Below are 20,048 nucleotides of genomic sequence, written 5' to 3' on the forward strand. Positions count from 1 at the left end.
GTTTACTTTTCCCCCGCCTTGTTTATTCTTTTAAAGACATTCCACACGCAGACCAGAGGCGGATTGCAGAAAGCAAATTGCAGTGGCCCGAGGAAATGGGAACCGGCTGCCCTGTTTATTTGTGGTTGAACAAGTTCTACACATAAATGTTGTTTCGAGGCTCCTCTCTTGAGCGAGCAATGATGTAAATACAATATTCTGCTCCTGCTCCCCCTTACCAACCTAGATTTTATTTTGAGTTTAGGTCTGAGTCTGTGCCTTTCATAAACGAATCCAGATTTTTTTTACCAATGTTTCATCATCTTTTATAGGAGCTTTGTAAATACCAAGCCATGTGGTATGGGCTCTTTTCTCATTCAGCTCAGGTGGGGATGACACCACCAGCTTCAGAGAACTGCTCACCAGGGTTTAAAAGTAAATGTAAAAGGGTGTGTATGGGCATTGGGGGAAGAGATCCGAGTCCGAAACATTCATAATCTCATGTTGCAGAAACAAATGCTGTTGGAAGTAGAACATAGGAAGACACAAGAAGCCAGAAACAGGCAAATACTCAGTGCGGTGAAAGCTGAAAACATGGAGAAGATGCTTGAAGAGATGGAAGAAAAAGAACAGAGACTGAAATGCCTGATCAAGGAAGCCAAAAAATCTTCTAAAATAGGCCAACTTCAGCAAAAAAGGGTCAAAAAAGAAATGCAGCAGGTAACCTCATACTGCACATTAGAAGGACAAAGAAGGCAATGTTTCTGGAAGGACATGTCTTGGGTTTTATCGCTGCCTGACCACTTCCGAGCATACCCCGTCAGGTGTCCGGATTTCGCAGTGCTGTGGCATGTCCCTCCTCTTCCTCCTCCAGTAGCCCTCCCAGGGCTCTGCAGGAGGCTCCCACAGCATGAGCCTTGGCACCATGTGGGGGCTGCATGTGCTGGCAGCGTGGGGTCAGGCTGCACGTTTGGGTGGCATCTTGTTTCTGATATCTCATAGGCCCTGTTGTTAAGCCTGGTTCAGTGTCGTTGACCTAAAAAGAGAGTATGATTCCCCTTATTTCACAAATAAACTACCTGAGAGTCCATGTAAGACTGTGATGCAGTGGGAATGGTTATGCCGTGCTTGCCAGGAAACCCTTGCACCCTGACGGGAGCAGGGCATACGGCAGGCAGCTCTGTGGCTCGGGTGCTTTGGCCAGCCATGCATCCCATGCTGGGATTTTCCCTAGTGGCATTTCAGAGGCCTCTACTGCCACCACTGTCCTCGTCACCAGGCTAAATGGGGAGCTCTGGACCCTCGCTCAGGCTCTGCTTCCCTGCTGGGGCCACATTCATGGGTCTGCAGCGCCTGACACTTTCCTGGCTCTCCCCATGCCGTTTCCCAGGCAGGGCTTTGCTACCTCGACGCCAGGGCTGCAGAGCTGACAAACTGCTGCCCTTTTGTCTTATCTAGGCCAGGTTTGATATAAACCTTCTGCCCTCGCCTCTTTGTTTCACATACTTTACACCGGTGTTTCCCAAATGCTGGATGACCAAATGAACACATTGGGAAGGGAACAGCTTTAATGCAGTCAGGCCACAGAAACAACGTTAGTTTTAACTGAACTGATGCCATCGTGCTGAATGGATGTATTGAGTTTAAATTGGTTACTGCATTGCTAATCGATTTAGTGTAACTGAGTAACAAGATCCACTTCTGAGATTATCTCCCTGTAAAAACAATTGCAGAGATTTTAACTGCTTCAATTTAAAAACTGATTTAGCCAAGTAAATATAATTTCTCTGTATAGCATAGCTGGTAGAGTGGGCTGTTGCAATGAAATTTGTGCAGTGTTTCTTTTGTAGTGCAGCCTGTGGAACAAAATATTGTTTGAAAAACCATTTGATAAGACTTTAACTAGATGAATCCATCTACTAACTGACAGCTTTGCTGCCACTGAAATCTCCTATCCCTTTGCTTTCATGATCTAGGGAGAAGAAAACTTTGTAAATGTATCTGGCTGCCTCTCCTGTAAACCAAGCAAGGTATTTTCTGTCTTCAGTGTCCTAATGTATCAAGGTGAAAGTGCTGGCTGTTTGCTTTCCAGAAAGAGTCAGGGTGACAAATGCCATTCTGCTGGGAACACTTTCATCTCAAGAATGTACAGAGCATCAACATGGTGTCCTTTAAATCTGGGACCCTGCTTTCAGCCAGAACTGCCAGATGATGATTTTTTGTTGCTGCCATTAATCCTTTTATTCCCCTTTAGATAAGAAGCCAGTTAACCCAAGAGCGCAGTTTAAAACTGGAGGCTTTCCAGCGGGCTGATGAACTGCAGTGGCAAGTTTATGCCCTGGAAGCTGCAGTTTCCCAGAGGAACGTGAGTGCAGGTAAAGCGAGGAGGAGTTATAACCTGCTTTCATAGAGAACAAATCTTGTGATTTCATGTGTCCACCACTCCAAATCCCTCCTTAACCTTTGCACCAATAGACAATTTCAGCCAAATGTGGAAGAGAAGAAAGCTTCCTCTGTAATGAAAGCATCCAGGTGGAGGAAAAAGACCTGAAACAGTCTCAAGGAAATGTCAGGCAGAAATGAAAGCCTGTATGCTGCCTTAGGCAGCAGATGGTCAGGCAGCACAAGAAACGTTGACTCCCAAATTAATAACTAAACCATAACTTGTGTTGTCTTTTGCCTTGCTTTGAGATCATGGGAATCATGAGGAGAGCTGCATTTTGAGGAGGGGGCAATTAGGATCCCAAGTAGAAGGAAATCAGGCTTCATTAGTGCCCCTGTTCTTGGACCAGCTTGCTTATAAATCATGTGTGGCAGCTAAACAAGACCAGTACATGGGTAATTTGACTAAATGTGTGCCTATGACCGCAGGTATCTTTAGAGGATCTTAAAACAGCAGTGAGAACTTTCTTCTTAACAGAATTAACCAGGAACTTTAAGGCTGTAACAAAAATCTTTCTTTTCAGCTGTTAGGAAATTTTTGTAATGCTTACTTAATTCATGTAGCTTGATTAACGATTTCTATTCCTATCTGCCCCAAGTTGCTGCTTTTCTCTGTGGTATCAAAACCCTTCCTGCTCTTTAGTCAGACAAACTCATCCAGAAAATTAGATGGGCAAGACCTAAATTCCTAGCAAACTAAACAAGTAGGAACCCCCCCCCCCAAATGATCTTCCAAGGTGCATTTCTATGCCATGAAGAAGTACGAAAAATCTAACCATAGTTTCTTTTTGCAGGGTGATATTAGTTATTCCTGCCAGAGGAAACCAAGAAATGCTCATTAGCACACTGCTGAAGACAACACATGAACCAGTCATGGGGCAATAAAGCACTGGGAGGTCTTTAATTAATGCACACATACACCTGATTTCTCTGGCTTTAAAACAATCAAGTTCAGAGGAAAAGTAGGTGCAAAACCTGTAAGTCACATTGATGCTACTGAGGAAAGAAGGCAAGACGGAAAGGAGATGAATGATTTTTGCTTGCAGTGAGTTACTACTGCTCAGTATGATGCAGAGCTGGAAAGATTGTCCAGGGATCTTGGAGCACTCTGTGTTCAACAGGAGCTCCATCAAAATATAGGCACCTCATCTGAAGTGTGTTAAACTTCTGCAATATATTCTAGCTACTTTTTTGAAATTATTGTCCTATGTCTGTAAGAGTAGACAGATGTTGTGATTTTTTTTCCCTTTCAAAAGGTAGAAAGAAGACTGCAGAGCTGCTGTCCCATAGTACAAGCAGTATAAGAAGTCCTTTTCCAGGTAATAGGTCAATATCAAATAGCTGTCACTTTTGATGCATTTATACTAGTGCACCTCATAAAGGCAAGCTGGACTTCCAGCACGTCAAGATTTGTCATTTCTATAAATCTGAATAACAGAGTGTCACTATCATGGCTCAGGACCTGTAGCACTTGGCCATTCCTGTTTGCATAGAGGTGGCAACTGTTCAATTGCTGTAGCCCTGTTTTAACTGTAAAGGCAAGAATGTTCTTGTAATGGGCCATGGCAATCCCATGAATTGCCTGCCTCGAGTAAGACTTTTCAGCTAGTTTGTAAGCAGAATCTGCAGATTAGAATTGAGACCCACGTCCTCTAGCTCTTTCTCTGTGCCTCTTGCACCATCTTCATTCACATCCTCCTCTTCCCTTTCACTGCACTGAGCCTTGCCCTGGCTCAGTAGTGTAAACAGTTGCAGCACTTCTTTCTGTGTTCATGTGATGCTTGTATCATTATTCCTCTCAAACCTCTAAGGACTTTGGCACAGGCACAGAACACAGTCTGACTACACGGGGCAGTTTTGTGCTCTGGAGGAAGCTGGAGGAGGAAGAACACCATTTCAATTAACAAGTTCAGGATTACATCTATGCAGCAAAAAAAATACTCTGACCTTTTTACCTAAGGCTATTGGCAAGGTTTGCATATAGTTAAGTGGTGCAGCAAAACCATATTGTACATAAAAACAAATCAGGGTTCAATCACATTATGACTGGTGGCAAGCATAATATTTCATTCAATGGGGCTTTTTTTAGTGGCTCTAGGGCTAGAGTTAAGTGGCTACATCTCTGTTAGAAGGCTAAAAAGATGAAGACTGGAATTAACTGGGGAATTTAGCATCACTAGGAACAGATTATATAAAAAAAGGACAAAACAAAATAAAAAAAACCCTCTGATCATGGCTTTCAACAGGACTAGAAATGCCAGAGTTGTGGGGAAACTAGCTGCATGTAATGGGGTAGACCTGGGGCAGCAAGAATTTTTTGCTTCACTGAGACATCTCCTGCTGGAGGAATAAATATAAGTACACTCATTACTACAAAAGAAAAGGACTTAGAGTGAGCTGATATGTAAAAATACTGCAAGTAGTTTTTGTTCTGCTCTGTGTCAGGATCATACACAAACCACTGTATTTACCAGATTAAACAATCTGGTCTGTTAGTACTGCCCTGAGTGCTCACAGCTCTCTTTGGCTTAATTTTTTTTGTTGTTGTTTACATTCTGTGTACAGGTCAGGAACAACAGCTTCAGTATTTATTCAGCCCAAGTTCCACTTCAACTCTATGTTGTTGGTAACACTGTAGGTTCGGCAGCTCGGGTCCAGAGTAGCAGGCATTCAGCAGCCACTCGCCTCAGGGATTACCATCAGCATCCTTTGAAGCCTGATGCAGGAAGCAGCACTGTAACAGGAGGAACCACACAAAGACCGAAGACAGTAAGCAACGGTGGCACTGGTAATAGGAGGATGATATGCTTGCAAAATAAGCAACTTGTTTGCTATTGGGATTTGTATATAAACCGTGCAGGTTTTGCCTGGACAATGAGTCAATTCCCCTTAAAGATTTATTTCTAAGGACAAGGTGGCCAGTATGTATGAATAGCTCAAAGGGAAAAAAAATGTTCTGCTAGCTCTTTTACATGTTTGGCTATGGGAATTTTTTTTTGTTGGCATTTAGCCAGCAATGATCCAGGGAAGACTTTTTTTTTTCCCCCAGACTAGAGTGCCATGCTGTGGTTGGTGACTCTTCTTATGTTACTTACGCTTTCAGGTGCCCAGCAGATGGAGGGAGAGAATGGCAGCTATGCTATTACCACATCCGAATGAAAAACCTCTTCCTACTGTCTTCATGCAGCTACAGGAACAAGGTCTGGTCCAAAAGGAAACCTAAAAGTACTTCTGTTCAACCCAGGAGGTGTTTTGAACATTGCCACTAAACTGACAGTCTTGGAGTAGGAGAAGAACAATTTATACAAAAATGAAAGGGATGCAGTAGTCCTCCAGTGCTGTGCATATATACATCAACATATTTGGATATAGTGCTCATTGCCAGTTATAGTCAATTAATCTGGTAGGATCTCTCAGTTTTAGTGGGTGATGCAGATCTTTCTTCTGAGAAAGAGCGGCACTGGACGTCCTCTCTTCAAAGACAATGCAGCACAGTACAGAAAGATAGTGTAGCAACAAGGATATTAGTCAAAACTAAAAAGCTTCCTTTTATCGTGGTCACCTTGGAACATGGCAGCGCAAAGTATAGTTGAGTTTTCAGAGCTAAAGTGTCAGGTTTGCTTTTTTAACTGTGTCCCTATTGTAAACCTAGGCCACCACATCCTGCCCAAGGTGGCGCTTGCAGCCCCTGAACCTTTCCTGTGCATTGAACCTTTCCTGCCTGCTTAAAGATGAATCATCAGTGCTGCTGGGTTCCTGTCTTTCCCCAGCACCTTCTCTCCCTTCCAACCTTGTAAGGGAAAGGGCAGCTCTTGGACAATCTTAAACTAATCCCTAGAATGAAATAGAAAACCAACTGCATAAATTCATGGCTCTGTTATCTGTATTTCTCTCACATGGGAAAAAAAGCTGTTCTCATAACCTTGACAATAAAGAAGTCAAAGTTGTCTTTCAGAGATGTGTCAAGTTTTATTGCAGCTTTTGATGATGAGTTAGAATAGTAACCTATGTGCCTTGTAGCATTGTCCAGTTCTGTCAACGCTGGTGGACATGGACAATTGGATACCTTGGGTCTCTCTCTCTCTCTCTTTTTTTTTTTTAAAAACACAAGACTTAAATTCAAGCCAACCTTGATGACATTGCATTGGTTAAGACACATAAAAAGAACCCTCTAACTTCTGTACAAATGCTGGAACTTTTAAAGATAGAGGACTCCTAGAACAAGGCTGATAAAGCTTCTTTCTGTAATGGTGAGGGGTATTTCATTTAAGCTTGCTGCTACAGTATTATATTACAAATTTGTTTTGATGTAATTAGAATGCTGCAAAATCAATTATCAAATAACATGAATTATTTTTAAGGTATGCCTTAAATGGATGAGAAAGGTGACTAATAACTGTCCAAGGTCAGCTGTCACTAACGCAGCCGTCAAGTGTGATTCTAGCACATTCCAGCAACCTGATGCTGATTTGGAAATAGAAGAATATCCTCAGTAAGAAGCACTTACGTGCCATTTCAGTGGAAAAAAGGAAAGGGTTGTTTCAGACTAATTGCAGCTTCTTGATAAACTAATTCTTTTGGAGCTCAATTTAATTTAACAAATTCAAAAATAAGAATGAATACTGTACTACTACTGACTACACTCCAGAGAAACAGTAACACAAGGCTTGTACTACAGGGATCAGCAATTCTATATAGGCTTTCAGTGCTGCACTGTAACAAGAACTGTTAATTCAGTCATTGACTGTATAAAGTAATGGGTGTTTTTCTGGAAGGCATTATAATTCCAGACACATTAGGAAGCTCTAGGTTTCCTCTATTTCCATACAGCTTTTCAACAGCTATGCTGACTTTAAAAATAAATAAAAATACATTTTGCAAAGCGCAGGACAATGTTCAAAGAGCAAGTACAAACACGATGACAAAAATTGCTACAATATCTTGCTCAACAAATTAAGTCTTTACATTCAAATTAGCTGATGTGTGTTAAGTGGGAACAAAAAAATCGGACAGAAAAGAATCATTCCTGTAGTGTCAGCAATTTTGCTGAAGCTCAAGACAGCTAAACAAAGATCACTATCCACAGAAGTGCGCAACAGCTAAGGGGTAAAAAGGCAGAAAACAGCGCTAGTGTTTTTGCTATTTTGCTAAAATAGCAATTTAAATAAAGCTCATTTTAGTGTTACAATACTGAAGTTTTTGCAGATTTCCCATGATGTGGGACAGGGTTCTATCAGTACTACTCAGTGACACACTCATGCTTTATTCAGTAGTCACAGAAGTGTCAAGGCCACGATATGAAGCCACTAAGGTTACTTCACTCAGTGCTAGTTATCGTTTTAGTCACTGCATGACTACAGAACCGTACACCCTCTGTTCTCCTCTTCCAGGATACTCTGACAATTATTCCCTAGCAAATATCAGAGTCCAAACCCTTGTTGTCTTTCTTGTATAATCAAGAACGAAAGGAAGCTCAGAGCAATACCTTTTTCCTGAGGGTTAAGAATCTTAACATAAACAAACACTACAACATCAGGGCTGTAACCGTCTCACTGGAGCCACACCTATAGACTGCGGTGTCTCTTCTGCCTTACAGGCTGAAGTCCAATATTATAAACTGTGCTGTGGGGAAGAGCAGCATTGACCATTAAGACTTACAGGTTGTTGCAAGTGGAACAGGTAATATCTTGCTTTGGCTTTAAGGGGAGAACAGGGCTAAACTAACATGGAAAACATGATCTAAGTGAGAAGTCATTTGGAGACAATTCTAAATCTGAATCAGTGTATTGTTCCATATACCAAATTCAAAGTTAATGCTATATTTAGAAGAGCTAACTTAATTCTTCAAACCTTTTATTCTCTCTTTTTCCAGTGTTTCTTGATTATCATAGACAACATCCAGGAAGTTGACAGATAGTCCCTCTGGGATTGCTCACATAAGAGAAAGTTTACAAGTAAAAATCCATTCGGCAGATTTTATTTATCAATTTGGTTTTGCGATTACAACTGTTTTGGTTTTCTTCCACTGAAGACAAAATACAAACTTTAACAGCAACACTTGCAAAGAACATTCATAAGATAACAGCTTGATACTTGCACAAGTTGGCTTCAAGAAAAAGCCAGATAACTTGAAAAGTCACTACAGTTCAGTGCCTAAAATTGATTTGGGGCAAATACAACTACAGATCTATGAGCTACCTTCCACTTCAGAAGACAAGGCCAAGGAAAACTGCAAGTTCTTACTTCAGGTTATTTGCTAGTACGCAGCACAGATTAGCCGATACTGCAATTTTGCAAAGGAGTTATTACTTTTTATAGTGAGGCAGCCAAACACACGGTGAAGATGTATAACCCAGCCCCCACCCCCAAACAAATCAAAGGGAAACAACCCTAGCCACAGCTCTGTAAACTGTGGATTATATCTTGTTGGCAAGGCTACTGAGCAAGCTATGTGCAGTGCAGGCCCTCCAGAAGAAGACTAAATTCAGGTACTACAAAGCTTGAGTTTCTTTCAGATTGGCATCTGTATACGTCAGAGATCCTGGGTTTCCTAAAGTCTTGGAAAGTGGCAATTGCTGGCACCAAGAAAAATTTAATAACTAAGGCAAGATACCCCTTATACCTTTTAAACAAATTTGAGGCAAAAGATTAAGCAATTTTAAGGCACTTTAAAAATTATTTTAGTTTGCTTCATCAGCATACTTTATGAACTAAATCAGGATCAGCACAGCTCATGAATAAGCATTTTAGCAACATTTTACAGAGCAACAACTTTACTGTGGCAATGTCTTTCATGCTGTGAAGCATCCTGTAGCACTTTTCTGCAAATTTCTCAGAAGATAGCCCTTTGAGGCCCCCCCCCCCCCAAATTATATACTAGAAATATAGTTTGCTTCACTGAGCTGAAGGAGAACTCTGTCACACTTTAGGAGAGTATTTTGCTCATTTCAAAGCACAGAACACAAGCTCATGGATATCTTTTTAAATGAATAAATGTAATTAAAGTAATTCAGAGACAGGGAAAGAACAGATTAAGTGATTTCTTAATAAGGCCAAGGATATACCATCTAATCCATACACTGTTGCTGGGAACTGGCTGCCCACTCTGCTATTTATTAAACCTGAGCGATTGTCTTAGTTTTGTTTAGAAAACAACCTAATAAATTCAAAGATACAGTACTGGTGATTAACCTTTGTATTTTGTAGCAACTTCAGTTTTCTATGCAGCACAATAGAAACAATGCTATTCAAACTAGAAGAACACAAGAAAGCAACACTGCAACTAAAGTGCACTTAGAATTTGCTTTATATTTAAGCTACACTGCCATGACTATTATTTGCATCAATGCTGTCATTTTGTTGTATCAGGTGCCAAATTCTAGTCAAGTCAGAGCTAGAAAGACAGTGTTACAGATTTTCCTGAAATTGAAGATCAAGGGATATCAGTCAATCCACATCAAAAGGTAAGTATCAAGTGCTAAACCCACTGCTTCCTTTTATCTTTACTTCCATTTTTCCCACGGGTTTATTTTCACAGGTTCCCAGTCAATCTACATTGGAGATGATGTACCTTTGCTGACAGACAGCACGGCTGATCCAGCCAAGAAAAAAAAAAAAATTTGTATCTGGCTGCATAGGTTTTTTGAACCAGCTCACTTCGGGGTCACACAAACATGATGCAAGGATTTTGGCAAAAAACAGAAAAAACAAAAAAACAAAACAAACAAACAAAAAACAAAAAAACCACACACAAACACACACACTCTACAGCACTTCCCCAGCCACCCCCTCAAAGCCCCTAGCAGTCCCAGGACTATAACAATCCTGACTCGGATCAAATCAGCAATCAGCAGATCCTTTGAACTACACTCTATCACTCCTTCAGCAAGCAGACATGTAGGAGGTGGGGGAGGGTGACGAATACAGAAATTAATTATAACAAGTGAATTTAAGAAGCATTTAAAGAATAAAAACCTCGTAATTTCCCTAACACCAGTATTTCAAGTATATATGTACGTTGCTGCCTTTTTATGCAGGGAGTGAACTGTACTGACTCTTGTCACTTGTATTATACTTGGTCTTTGCAGGCCAGAACAAAAGGTCAACAACTTATATCTCCTGTTTATACCGAAGATTACTGTACCATGCTCCCTCACCCTCAGAAATAAGATCAATAAGGAACAGTTGTTTAGTGTAGGAAGTTTTGAAACTGGAATGCTTAATGTCACTCATATTCCATTCTCCTATATAAAGCTAGTACCTAATAGGTTTTGTTTACCTTTGAGACAAGATGAACACTTTTGCAGCCTATTAATTTTTAGTCTTTAAGGCACTAATCTTCATTTCCCCTTTATGAAGATTATCCATACATCCCCTCTCCACCCTCAACATTAATTGGAAAGGGCACAGGATTTTAGTTTGGAATGCAGCATTGTATCAAGCAACCTTTATTTTTGTGTTAAAAAAGAAAAGGGGGGGTTATTATTTTATTTCATTAAGACATTATTTACTTCTGCAAATTCTGTTCATCTTTCTAGAAGCGTGCTGTAAGGGCCACAAGCTAGTAAAAATGGTATTTCACTCCCTGAAGTCAGTCACCAATAATTCACATCTTGATAAAACTGAAGAGATACTGCATCAAAGGTTGATTAAATTAGCCTTCACAATAAGTCACCATGAGATTGTCTACTCAAGACAGTGTTGTCACTGAATATAGGAATCTGTGAACGTCTACATTTGGCATATTGAAAAAGAGTCCCACAGCAGCAGCCACAAAAGAAAAATTAGACAGGCATCAGAACCCATGCAGCATATTGCAAGTAATCCTGTTGGAGATTCATATCACCTCTTGCCAAGTATAATGTTGCAAAAATATTTTTTTAAAGTCTTCTTTTAGAGATTTAAAGGATATAACTGCTGTCTTCCATGAGCAACAGAAGATATTTTGGTTCAGTGAACTACAGGTGTTGGGCTACTAGTCCATTATAAAGTGGCAGGTCCTAAAGCGTGTGGTAGTTTCGGTCTTTCGACTTGCAGAATTTGTACAGAAAGAAAATTACAGCCTGCAGACCCAGCACAAGGACAATTCCACCTATGAAACTGGCAGCATCAAATGTAGATTTGCGTGGAGAAGGTGCAGGAGTCACAGTAGCATTTGTACCTGTTAAACACCACATTACAGTTCATAAGTGGACAACACTTAAAATAATTTTACACAGATTTTAGTATTTGCTTCTTTGTATTAAGTCTACTCAGACAAAACAGTCAAACACCAAGAAGAAACTAGAAATAATCAAAAATGACATGTCAACAGCTGCATTTAGATTACTGATACCAACTTTGAAATTCTGATTAAGCACTGTTGTACAAACCTAGAGATATTTATAGCCAAACTGCCATGGACCTCAAAACTGAACAAGTCCCAGCTGGACAATATTTGTACTTCAAAAAGCCAAAGCTTCCCTTCTTTAAATAAAAGTATATTATTGATATGCTCACAGTCAAAACACACCTTCCATTCTTTGTTGCTTGCTCCCGTTTTTTTTTGCTTAAATTCACATTAAATAATTATCTTCCATCTATTGTACTTCGCCCCAAGAGTTATGCTTAAAGAAATTAGCTGAAGCCACAACAGATAGGAATCTAGAAGTAACAGACATCTGCTGATGGCTAGTTTTAAAAAGCTTCACTTCATGAGAGCTCTTCATGTAGTGGAATACTTAGGACTGAATCTGAAATAAAATAGGTCAACTCATTCCCACCACTGTAGCCCAATGTAATTTTTAAGGCATCCCATTATTATGCTGCAAGTCAAAAACAAAGACAAAACAACCCCTCCCAACAAGTAAGAGGTCCTACAGCTGAGTTAACAAGTCAGTTGTTGCTATTAAAAGTAGCCAAATGATTTAGTTTGACCAACATGTTTCTGACATTTAATGCTTCACAACCTCCCCCTGATTCTCAGAAGTTACCTGGTATACTGGTTGTTTTGGTGGCTGAAGAACTGGCAGTTGTAGGCAGAGGAGCATGTGTGGTTGCATTAGTGATGTTAGCTGTTTGAGAGAAAACTTAAATTCAGATAGTATGTACACACCATGAGCTTACAAGAGCAAAGTTCACAAGCACTTAGGTTCTTACGTAAATGATTTGTCTTTTTGTTCTCCAACAAGGATAAGCTTTAATTTCAGACTGCCCCACACACAATTTAGATGTTCAGCTGCATGGCATTAAGCCAAGTTTCTACAATAAGGATTTCTTTTTTAATTTACAACCTGACCATACCATTGTCCTCCAAGTATTTCAAGGCTCTCCATAGATCAGACAGTGATTCTTCACTCGGACAAAAAATACTTTTCCTTCAAACATCAACATAAATGATGATACTGGAATAAGAATCAAGACAGCTGCTTCCGTAGAAGACAACTGAGAATCTGTATCAAGGCAGAGAACTTTTATTAAGTAGCCTTTAGAATCAGTTTGTATTGTACTAAACAAGTACTTAAATACAATATCTCTAAATAGGAGATGAACACTCACTGTATACCATAACTTTCTGAAAATCATTAACTGCCAGTGACACTATTGGAATATGAGAACAGTCAAGTCCAGCTAGAATATCTCCTAAAAGTCCTCCAGTTATCAACACGGAACTCTGGATCTCTGACTTTTTTTTTTTCTTTTACAGAAGATTAATTTTACTAAAAAATAAGTATCCCACTATGTAGCTGTGACAARCACCAATGTTTGTAAGTGTACTCAAAGCTAAGTGTCAGCCTACTGTATGGTGGGCTGCTGGGAGCCAGTCAAGTTCTGCATCTTGCTACCTCCCAGTTCCCTTCAGCTGCGGATGCTTTTAAAGAAGAGGTTTTTAGGATTGCACTGTTAAGATGACAGCATGTGTAAAAACAGAAATTTTAGGACTGGGCAACATACAAGTCAAACTCATTCGCCATTTCCACTAGTCATGACTTGTTATCTAATTCAAACAGCTATCACTGAGCCACTTTATAGTTATTTGTATCTGAAGGAAAAAAGTTAATACACAAACCACTTCTTCCAAACCTTGGAACTATTTATGTATTCTACACCTCACGCATTAGTAGTCACTTCACTACAGTGGTCTGTGAAAAGGCTCTTGTCCTTTATTTATTCATCAGTTCCTGGTTCATTGCCATTCTATACCGAATGGAGGACAGTGAAAGTAATCCTAGCAACATATATTGCATTATAACTCACACTACACTTCCAAGTTTAAGCAGTTGTTTACAAAGGGATCTTACGCATCCAGTCATCTGGGTCTTTTCGTATTACCTATAGTAGTATGAGCCGTAGTAGCATTGGTAGTATGAGCCGTAGTAGCATTGGTAGTATGARCCGTAGTAGCACTGGTAGAAAGATCAGCTGCTGGAGCTATAAAAGAATAAAAGATTATGTTTAAAAATACTAATGACAGTATTTAACTCCAATAAACAGCAGCAGGCTGAATTTTAGGGACCCTTACATCTGGCACCGAATTCTAGCATACTGCTGTTTTGAAATTACAAAACAGCTGAATGTTCAATTTGCCACAGGAAGAGCAGAAGTTGCATGAATGAAAATATATATATAAAAAAAACAACTTGTCACAGACAGGACAATCAAGGCAGTGCTCAACTTTGTAGTGCAAAGTTGAATAAAACGAACATCCTATGTTATTAATGCAAAGCCAGTTTCCTCAAGGCAAACTGGAGGGAAAATGATGCTACTGCATGAGTATAGTCTGCCCAAGTTTTACATAATAGGAAACTAGGTATTCAGTACTGCTCCCCAACCTAACTGCAACTAAAAGTGACCCTGACCTAGGAACTAGAAACCAGAGTGGCTACACAGCTGAAGCAGCATGTGGAAAATAAGACAGCCAATCTTTCAAAGATTAGCTAAAAGCTCCCCATTCCGAGAGCCATTGCTGGTATAGGTGCTCTCAGAAGCCTTAGGCTTCAGCAAGTGCTGTAAGAAACTGCTACACCTTTTAAAACCAATTGTATTAACGGAGTTAATCATACATGGATAGCTCATCTAAAGTACTGCTTAATCACACTATGAATGCTGACAACTCAGCAAGCTTCCTGCTGAAATACCATTATGTCCAGAAGCCTTTAGAGCTCTGTGCCGTCTAAGCATGGTTATTTAGATCTTGAAGCAATTCTGCATGGTGGGAAACCTGAGCAAACTCACTCTACACAGAGCCAGGTTGGACGTATCAGAATCTACACTGTCATGGATCCCACTGGCATCAAGTCAGCTTAGGGATGACTTTACACTTGGGGATTGACATGGAGAAGCATTGTGCTGAGATATGACAGCGTCTCAGTGAGAGCTACTGCATGTCTGTATTAGTGATGGCCATCACTAATTCAAGTCTTCCATAATGCCTTAATAAAACTGAATACTCTTTTGTACAACAGCAGGAATCAATGACAGTCTGCAAGGGCTGCTGGTAAGGAGAGCTGTCATCCTGCCTTCCCCCAACCACCTATACTACAGCTGATCTTATTTTACTTGGCTCATGGAGAAGGAATAGCACCAATTGGCCCAGGTATATCAGCCATCTGCCTCTCCAGCCTAACTGGGCTTTGTGACCCAAGGCCACTGGAGACAGGTCTTGGTACAAGACAGATACTGGACAATTAAGTTACCAGATGGCAATAGTACCACCTTACCCATTTAGAAGTGAAATGCTATCATGGTAAGATTGTTCATTGCTAACTCATCTGGACAAAGCTAAGCCAGATGTTACACACCATGATACAGGCTATGTCACAAGAGTCACRCTATTTAGAGCACTCCAGTTTCCAAATACCCTGGACAGCGGAGAGCTGATAAAGTATACAGATTCCTCTAACACCAACCAAAATCCTCTATTAAGGTGCCAATTAAGCTTCCGTGAATATGCAGAAGCTAAACAACACAATATCCTGACAGTTTCACTGCAAGTTTAGCAGAAACAGATTGGAGAAGTTCTATTCTTAGATGTGAAACAAGGTATTGTAACAGCACACTATTTCTAGAAAGTACTGAAAAAAATGGAAATTTGTAATTTCACACTGATTTTGACTCTAGATTAAAAAGTGGCTGTTACAATTCTAGAAACAACACAGAAATCCAAGTCAAGCAGAATTACTTCTGACTTGCTACCACCAGAAGATGGCTCATACCAGTGCGCAAATTTCATCTCTGTTGGTGTAAGCCAGTCTCTTCAAACAGCACTGTTGAACTAATCAGGACAAGAGCAATAAGAATCTTCATTTACCATTCTGCATCTTAAAACCAGACAATCCTATTTTAAGACCACCCATTTCTAGGCAGCTTTCAGAAAAAGTAAAATTCGTGGGCTTTCGCAGTAGTCAAATTTAACATTTAATCTAAACTATTTAGCAAAACTGATTTGCACATCAAGCACAAGTTTATGAGAAGAGTAAAGTAGATATGCAACTGAGAATGTGCCTAGCATGAAGGTTTTACTTTATGTTGTTTTATAACCCAGGCCCTGCATTTCAGGTCTGCATAAACAGCTGTGCTAGTTAACAATTAAAACTGGAAGGTTCATAAGTTTTCCATTTATTACATCTCAGATGAAGCAATGGACTTAATATGTGAAACTCCTTTTGTTGAGTATGAAGCTCCCTATCTTTAGGATACTGGCAAGTTCCTTAGCACCTTTAAGGTACTCCTCCACAGGATATGTTGCGTCTAACTAGGAACTGTCACCTGTTAGTCTAAGAAACCAAGGCGGTAGCCAAACAAACGTGACATCTATTAAAATATGCCAGGCTTCCTGAAACAGCAACAGTAAGTGGTTACTGAATGCATAATAAAATTGTGTATTTTAGTATCACATACCACAGGTTTAAGCTGGAAGGAAAGTGCTTATTTACATACTTGTATATGCTTATGTAAGTTGTACAAGATATATTAACAGAGGACAACAAATTAAGACCGAGTTGCAAACAACTGTTTTACTTTAAACAACTTGGAAGGATCTAGAAAACTTTATATACAAATGCATGTAAAGGAAAATAGAAAGGAAATCAGTCTATTCCTATTTTAACCACAGCAGGAGCCAGCACCTTAACCAGCCCAATATGATATTGCTTTTCAATGTTAATCTCAGTCAAATGTTGCCTTAAAACCACAATGTCAACAAATCCAATATCTGGGTCAAATAAATTCTCCCAGTCTACAGTTTTACTGTATTACTTTCGAATAAGACTTATTCATACAGTCATCACATTAAAAGCAAACAAACCAAAAAAAAACCCACCCTGCACACAAACCACCCACTCTTTGCAACACATATTCGCCAGCACATTTCATGTAATATTCACCTACTCCAGGCACCAATGGATGACCTTTCATTTTTCTCCACTCTGCTCCCTAGCGAAGGGAACCGGGCTAGTCACAGATCCTTGGCAATCAACATGGTAAAGCACATCTCAAGATAACAACTAGAAATGAGTCAACTCTCTAACTTCAGTATTCTGGCAATCTGAATTAAACATGAATTCAGCGGCCTTTCTGTTGGATAAGGCTGGCTCAAGCTTATCAGGAAGTAAAGTACATCATCTGTACATAACCTAAAAATATTAGTGCCCATTTCTCCACTTCCAAGAAACGTAGAAAGATATAACAAGATCTTTACTAGTTTATATCAGTGAGGTATAACAACAGTCTTGCCCTGCTCCCTTCAAAAAGACGGTACTTAAACCACTTCAATAGTGATATGACAGTTTCTGGACAACAGATCTCAGAGACAGTCATTTATTCTTCTGGGTATATATCTGACCAGTGATAATAGCCTGCACAATATTCAAAAATGAATGTTCATTTTTCAGAAATGAAAATCCTCATTGGCATACAGACAGTTTAGCATGGTACATCTGTGGAGACAGGAGAACAGTCTAATACCAATTGCAACTAATACTAGTTGCATTAAGATTTTCAGTTCAAAACAGTTTTCCCAGACTAGCATGAGGGAGGAACAGATCTGCAAGAGTAATGGACCAGAACACATCTGTATCATTGCAAAATATTTCAAGGGTGAGCTGTCAACAAATTTAGCTTCGTAATCAGCTGCAGGACGTCATATGCTCTCCCAATGCTATTCCTGCTATGAAAGGCTATCTTAAAATCTTTATATGGGATTACAGCAAGCTGCCCAGCTTCAGCAGATGAGATGCCTGCTCTGCACTGGAAAATGATTTGGGTACCATGAACGCAGCTCTTGAAGTAGGCAAGCTCACATTCTGCTCCCCAGACAAATCTGTTAAGTGTATTAGCTGTTACAGCGTGAATTCAGATACTCCCCCTACTCTTAAGGGGGGAACCTGAAAGACTAACAGAATCTGTCCTGCTGAACCAACACTGCCCTCTTCTGCTCTGACGGTGAGGTTGTTAACCTCTGATTTTCAGCAGTCCTCAAGCAGTTCATGGATCCAATTTGCTGCCTGTATTGGCCTACCTCATGTCATCGCTAGTGGGACACAAAAGGAAATAACCTAGAAGGGCCTTCTGAAGCCTGCATTACTGGACAGCTTTGCACTAAACTACACCCAGCACCGTTATGAAATGCAGCCAAAAAAGCATTAAAGTACTTCTAGAACAACTTCTTTCCTTTTCATTTGGGGCATATGGTGCACTTTGTGGTTCCTGATCATTTGAAAATTTTGGTATACAGCTCAAAACCAGGAGCATTAGACAAGCCTACATGAGGAATAGTGAGGCTAAGGTCTGGATAAAGCATAACTGCCAGCAGCAACAGAAGAAGGCTGGTTACATAAGTAACCACCCCAATTTTAACTGCACTAAGTTCGCACGGAATAAGCACGCTGCATGCATTTTACTGAACACAAAGCTACCAGCTACGAAGACTTCGCTGCACATGAAGCAGCTCAAATCGCGCTAGCCAGTTTCACACCACAACACCCATATATTTCGCAGCCGGAGGGGGGAAAAAAAAAAAAAAGGCGAGAAAAGGCGGAGTGAAGAGAGAAGCGGGTAGAAAGCTCCGCGGGCTGCGGCAAGGCGCTGAGCGCGGAAGTGGCTTCAGCCCGGCGGGCGATCGCRGAAAGCGGCCGGAGGGAGGCAGCGCCCGGGCCAGTGCGCGGGACCGCGCCGCGCCGCCCCCCCTCCGCCGGGCAACGGGAGGGGCGCGAGCGCGCGGGGCGGGGGAGGGGCTGCCCCGTCAGCAACCCCCGCGGCGGGGGTGGGGGAAGGGGGGCAGCGCGAGGCACTCACCAACGGTCGAGGAGGGGACGCCCCTCCAACCGATCGTCGCGAGCCCCGCCGCCGTCGTCGTCGCCGCGGCCGAGCCGCAGAGCGCGGCCAGGCAGAGAGCGGTCACCGGGAGCGCGGGCAGTCGGCCCATGGCGGCGGCGCTGGGGCAAGTGGGTGGCGGCTGCCGCTCAGTCGGCGTGTCCCTTCGCTTCGCCTCGCTCCGCTCCCGCTGGCTCCGCGCACCCGCCCCGCCGGGTCACGTGAGCGGGCGGCCTCTCGCCCCAGCGGCGCCGCCTCGAGGCTGGCCCCGCCCCCTCCCCGCGCGGGGCCGCCCCGTGGGACAGGGACGGTGACGTGGTGCCGCTCCTCCCCCTCCCCCAACGTATGATGGAACAATCCCGACCCTGGGCGAGACGGGGGGGGGGCATCGACACGCATTGCCGCCTCACGTGACCCCGCCGCCCGGCGGGAGCCCGTCCTCCGCGTCACGTGGCCGCGGATCCCTCCTCCATCGCCCTCCCGGAGGCACCACCCTCTCCGCCGGCTCCTCAGGGCGGCGGCCGCTCGTCGCTTCGGCGAGAGGCGGCGCGCGGTGATGTAGCGGCGCGCGGGGCGGCCGTTGCCCGTCTYTCTCTGTGGAAAGGCGGTGTGTGGGGGAGGCGGTTTTTTATTTAAAATTAACGGGTGGAGAGAAGCGCCCGCACGCGGCACGCTGGCCCCCTCCGGTGTCCGGGCCTCGAGGGGATCCCCCTCCGCCCCCGGGCTCTTCAGTGGGAGCCCAGCGCCCGCCTCCAGCGAGCCGTGGCAGTTGGGGGGTGACTCGTGTGAGGACAGGAGCTCCAAGGGCAAAGCAAGTTCATGGCAAAACAGTGGTGCCATCTCCGTGGTGCCCAGGCCTCGCTGCCTTCACTTGTATGGTGCCCAAGGCTGCCTACTTGGCGCTTTGTAGCCTGCCTCTAGCTCACAGGTCTGTAATCTTTCATCTGAGCTGTGGTGAATTTTTCTGAAGTTGCTGTGGCAGTGTTACTCCTGTGTTCTTTATACTGCTCTCATAACACCTCATGCACCTGTTGTTGTGCGCCTGCAAACTCCAAGACTATTTGTTTTGCTGGGTTTCTCCTGCAAAGCAATTGCCACTGGTACAGGATTGACTTCCTCCCCAGCCCCCCCCTTTTTCTACCCCTTATTTTGTAGTTTTTAGTTTATATTTGAAGAACAAGGCTTAGTGAATAACATAGTAAATAATAGTTATTTAAATAAATGTTACCCCAGAATAATCATGCATGCAGCACTTGCACCTTGTCCAACTGCACCTTGTCCAACTGTGCTCTGATCGGTGCTAATAGCATCGGAAATGGGAACAACTAATAGGAAGT

General features: G+C 42.1%; 2 protein-coding genes across 3 annotated transcripts in view; one reads left to right on the forward strand and one right to left on the reverse strand.

Moving 5' to 3' along the window:
- LOC112969119 (coiled-coil domain-containing protein 162-like) overlaps positions 1–10,149 on the forward strand; it is a 46,382-nt gene extending 36,233 nt beyond the window's left edge. The window contains 2 exon segments of the mRNA XM_026072041.1: positions 490–699; positions 2,234–10,149. Of these exon segments, the coding sequence (XP_025927826.1) occupies positions 490–699; positions 2,234–2,389 (366 nt within the window). The 3' untranslated portion in view covers positions 2,390–10,149.
- Positions 8,383–18,943, reverse strand: CD164 (CD164 molecule). Of its 2 annotated transcripts, none has more exons than XM_026072012.1 (4): positions 18,694–18,943; positions 13,732–13,830; positions 12,393–12,488; positions 8,383–11,581 (listed from the first exon to the last, which is right to left on the reverse strand). In XM_026072012.1, exons 1-4 carry the CDS (start codon positions 18,821–18,823, stop codon positions 11,421–11,423), a joined length of 486 nt encoding a protein of 161 aa, XP_025927797.1. In that variant the 5' UTR covers positions 18,824–18,943; the 3' UTR covers positions 8,383–11,420. The 2 variants fall into 2 exon arrangements, with proteins under 2 accessions (XP_025927797.1, XP_025927798.1); XM_026072013.1 differs by having other exon boundaries at positions 12,393–12,473; positions 18,694–18,938.
- Between the last annotated feature and the right edge of the window lie 1,105 nt (positions 18,944–20,048).

This window comes from Apteryx rowi, unplaced genomic scaffold (genome assembly GCF_003343035.1).
Source record: "Apteryx rowi isolate R43461 unplaced genomic scaffold, aptRow1 scaffold_334, whole genome shotgun sequence".
NCBI lineage: Eukaryota > Metazoa > Chordata > Aves > Apterygiformes > Apterygidae > Apteryx > Apteryx rowi.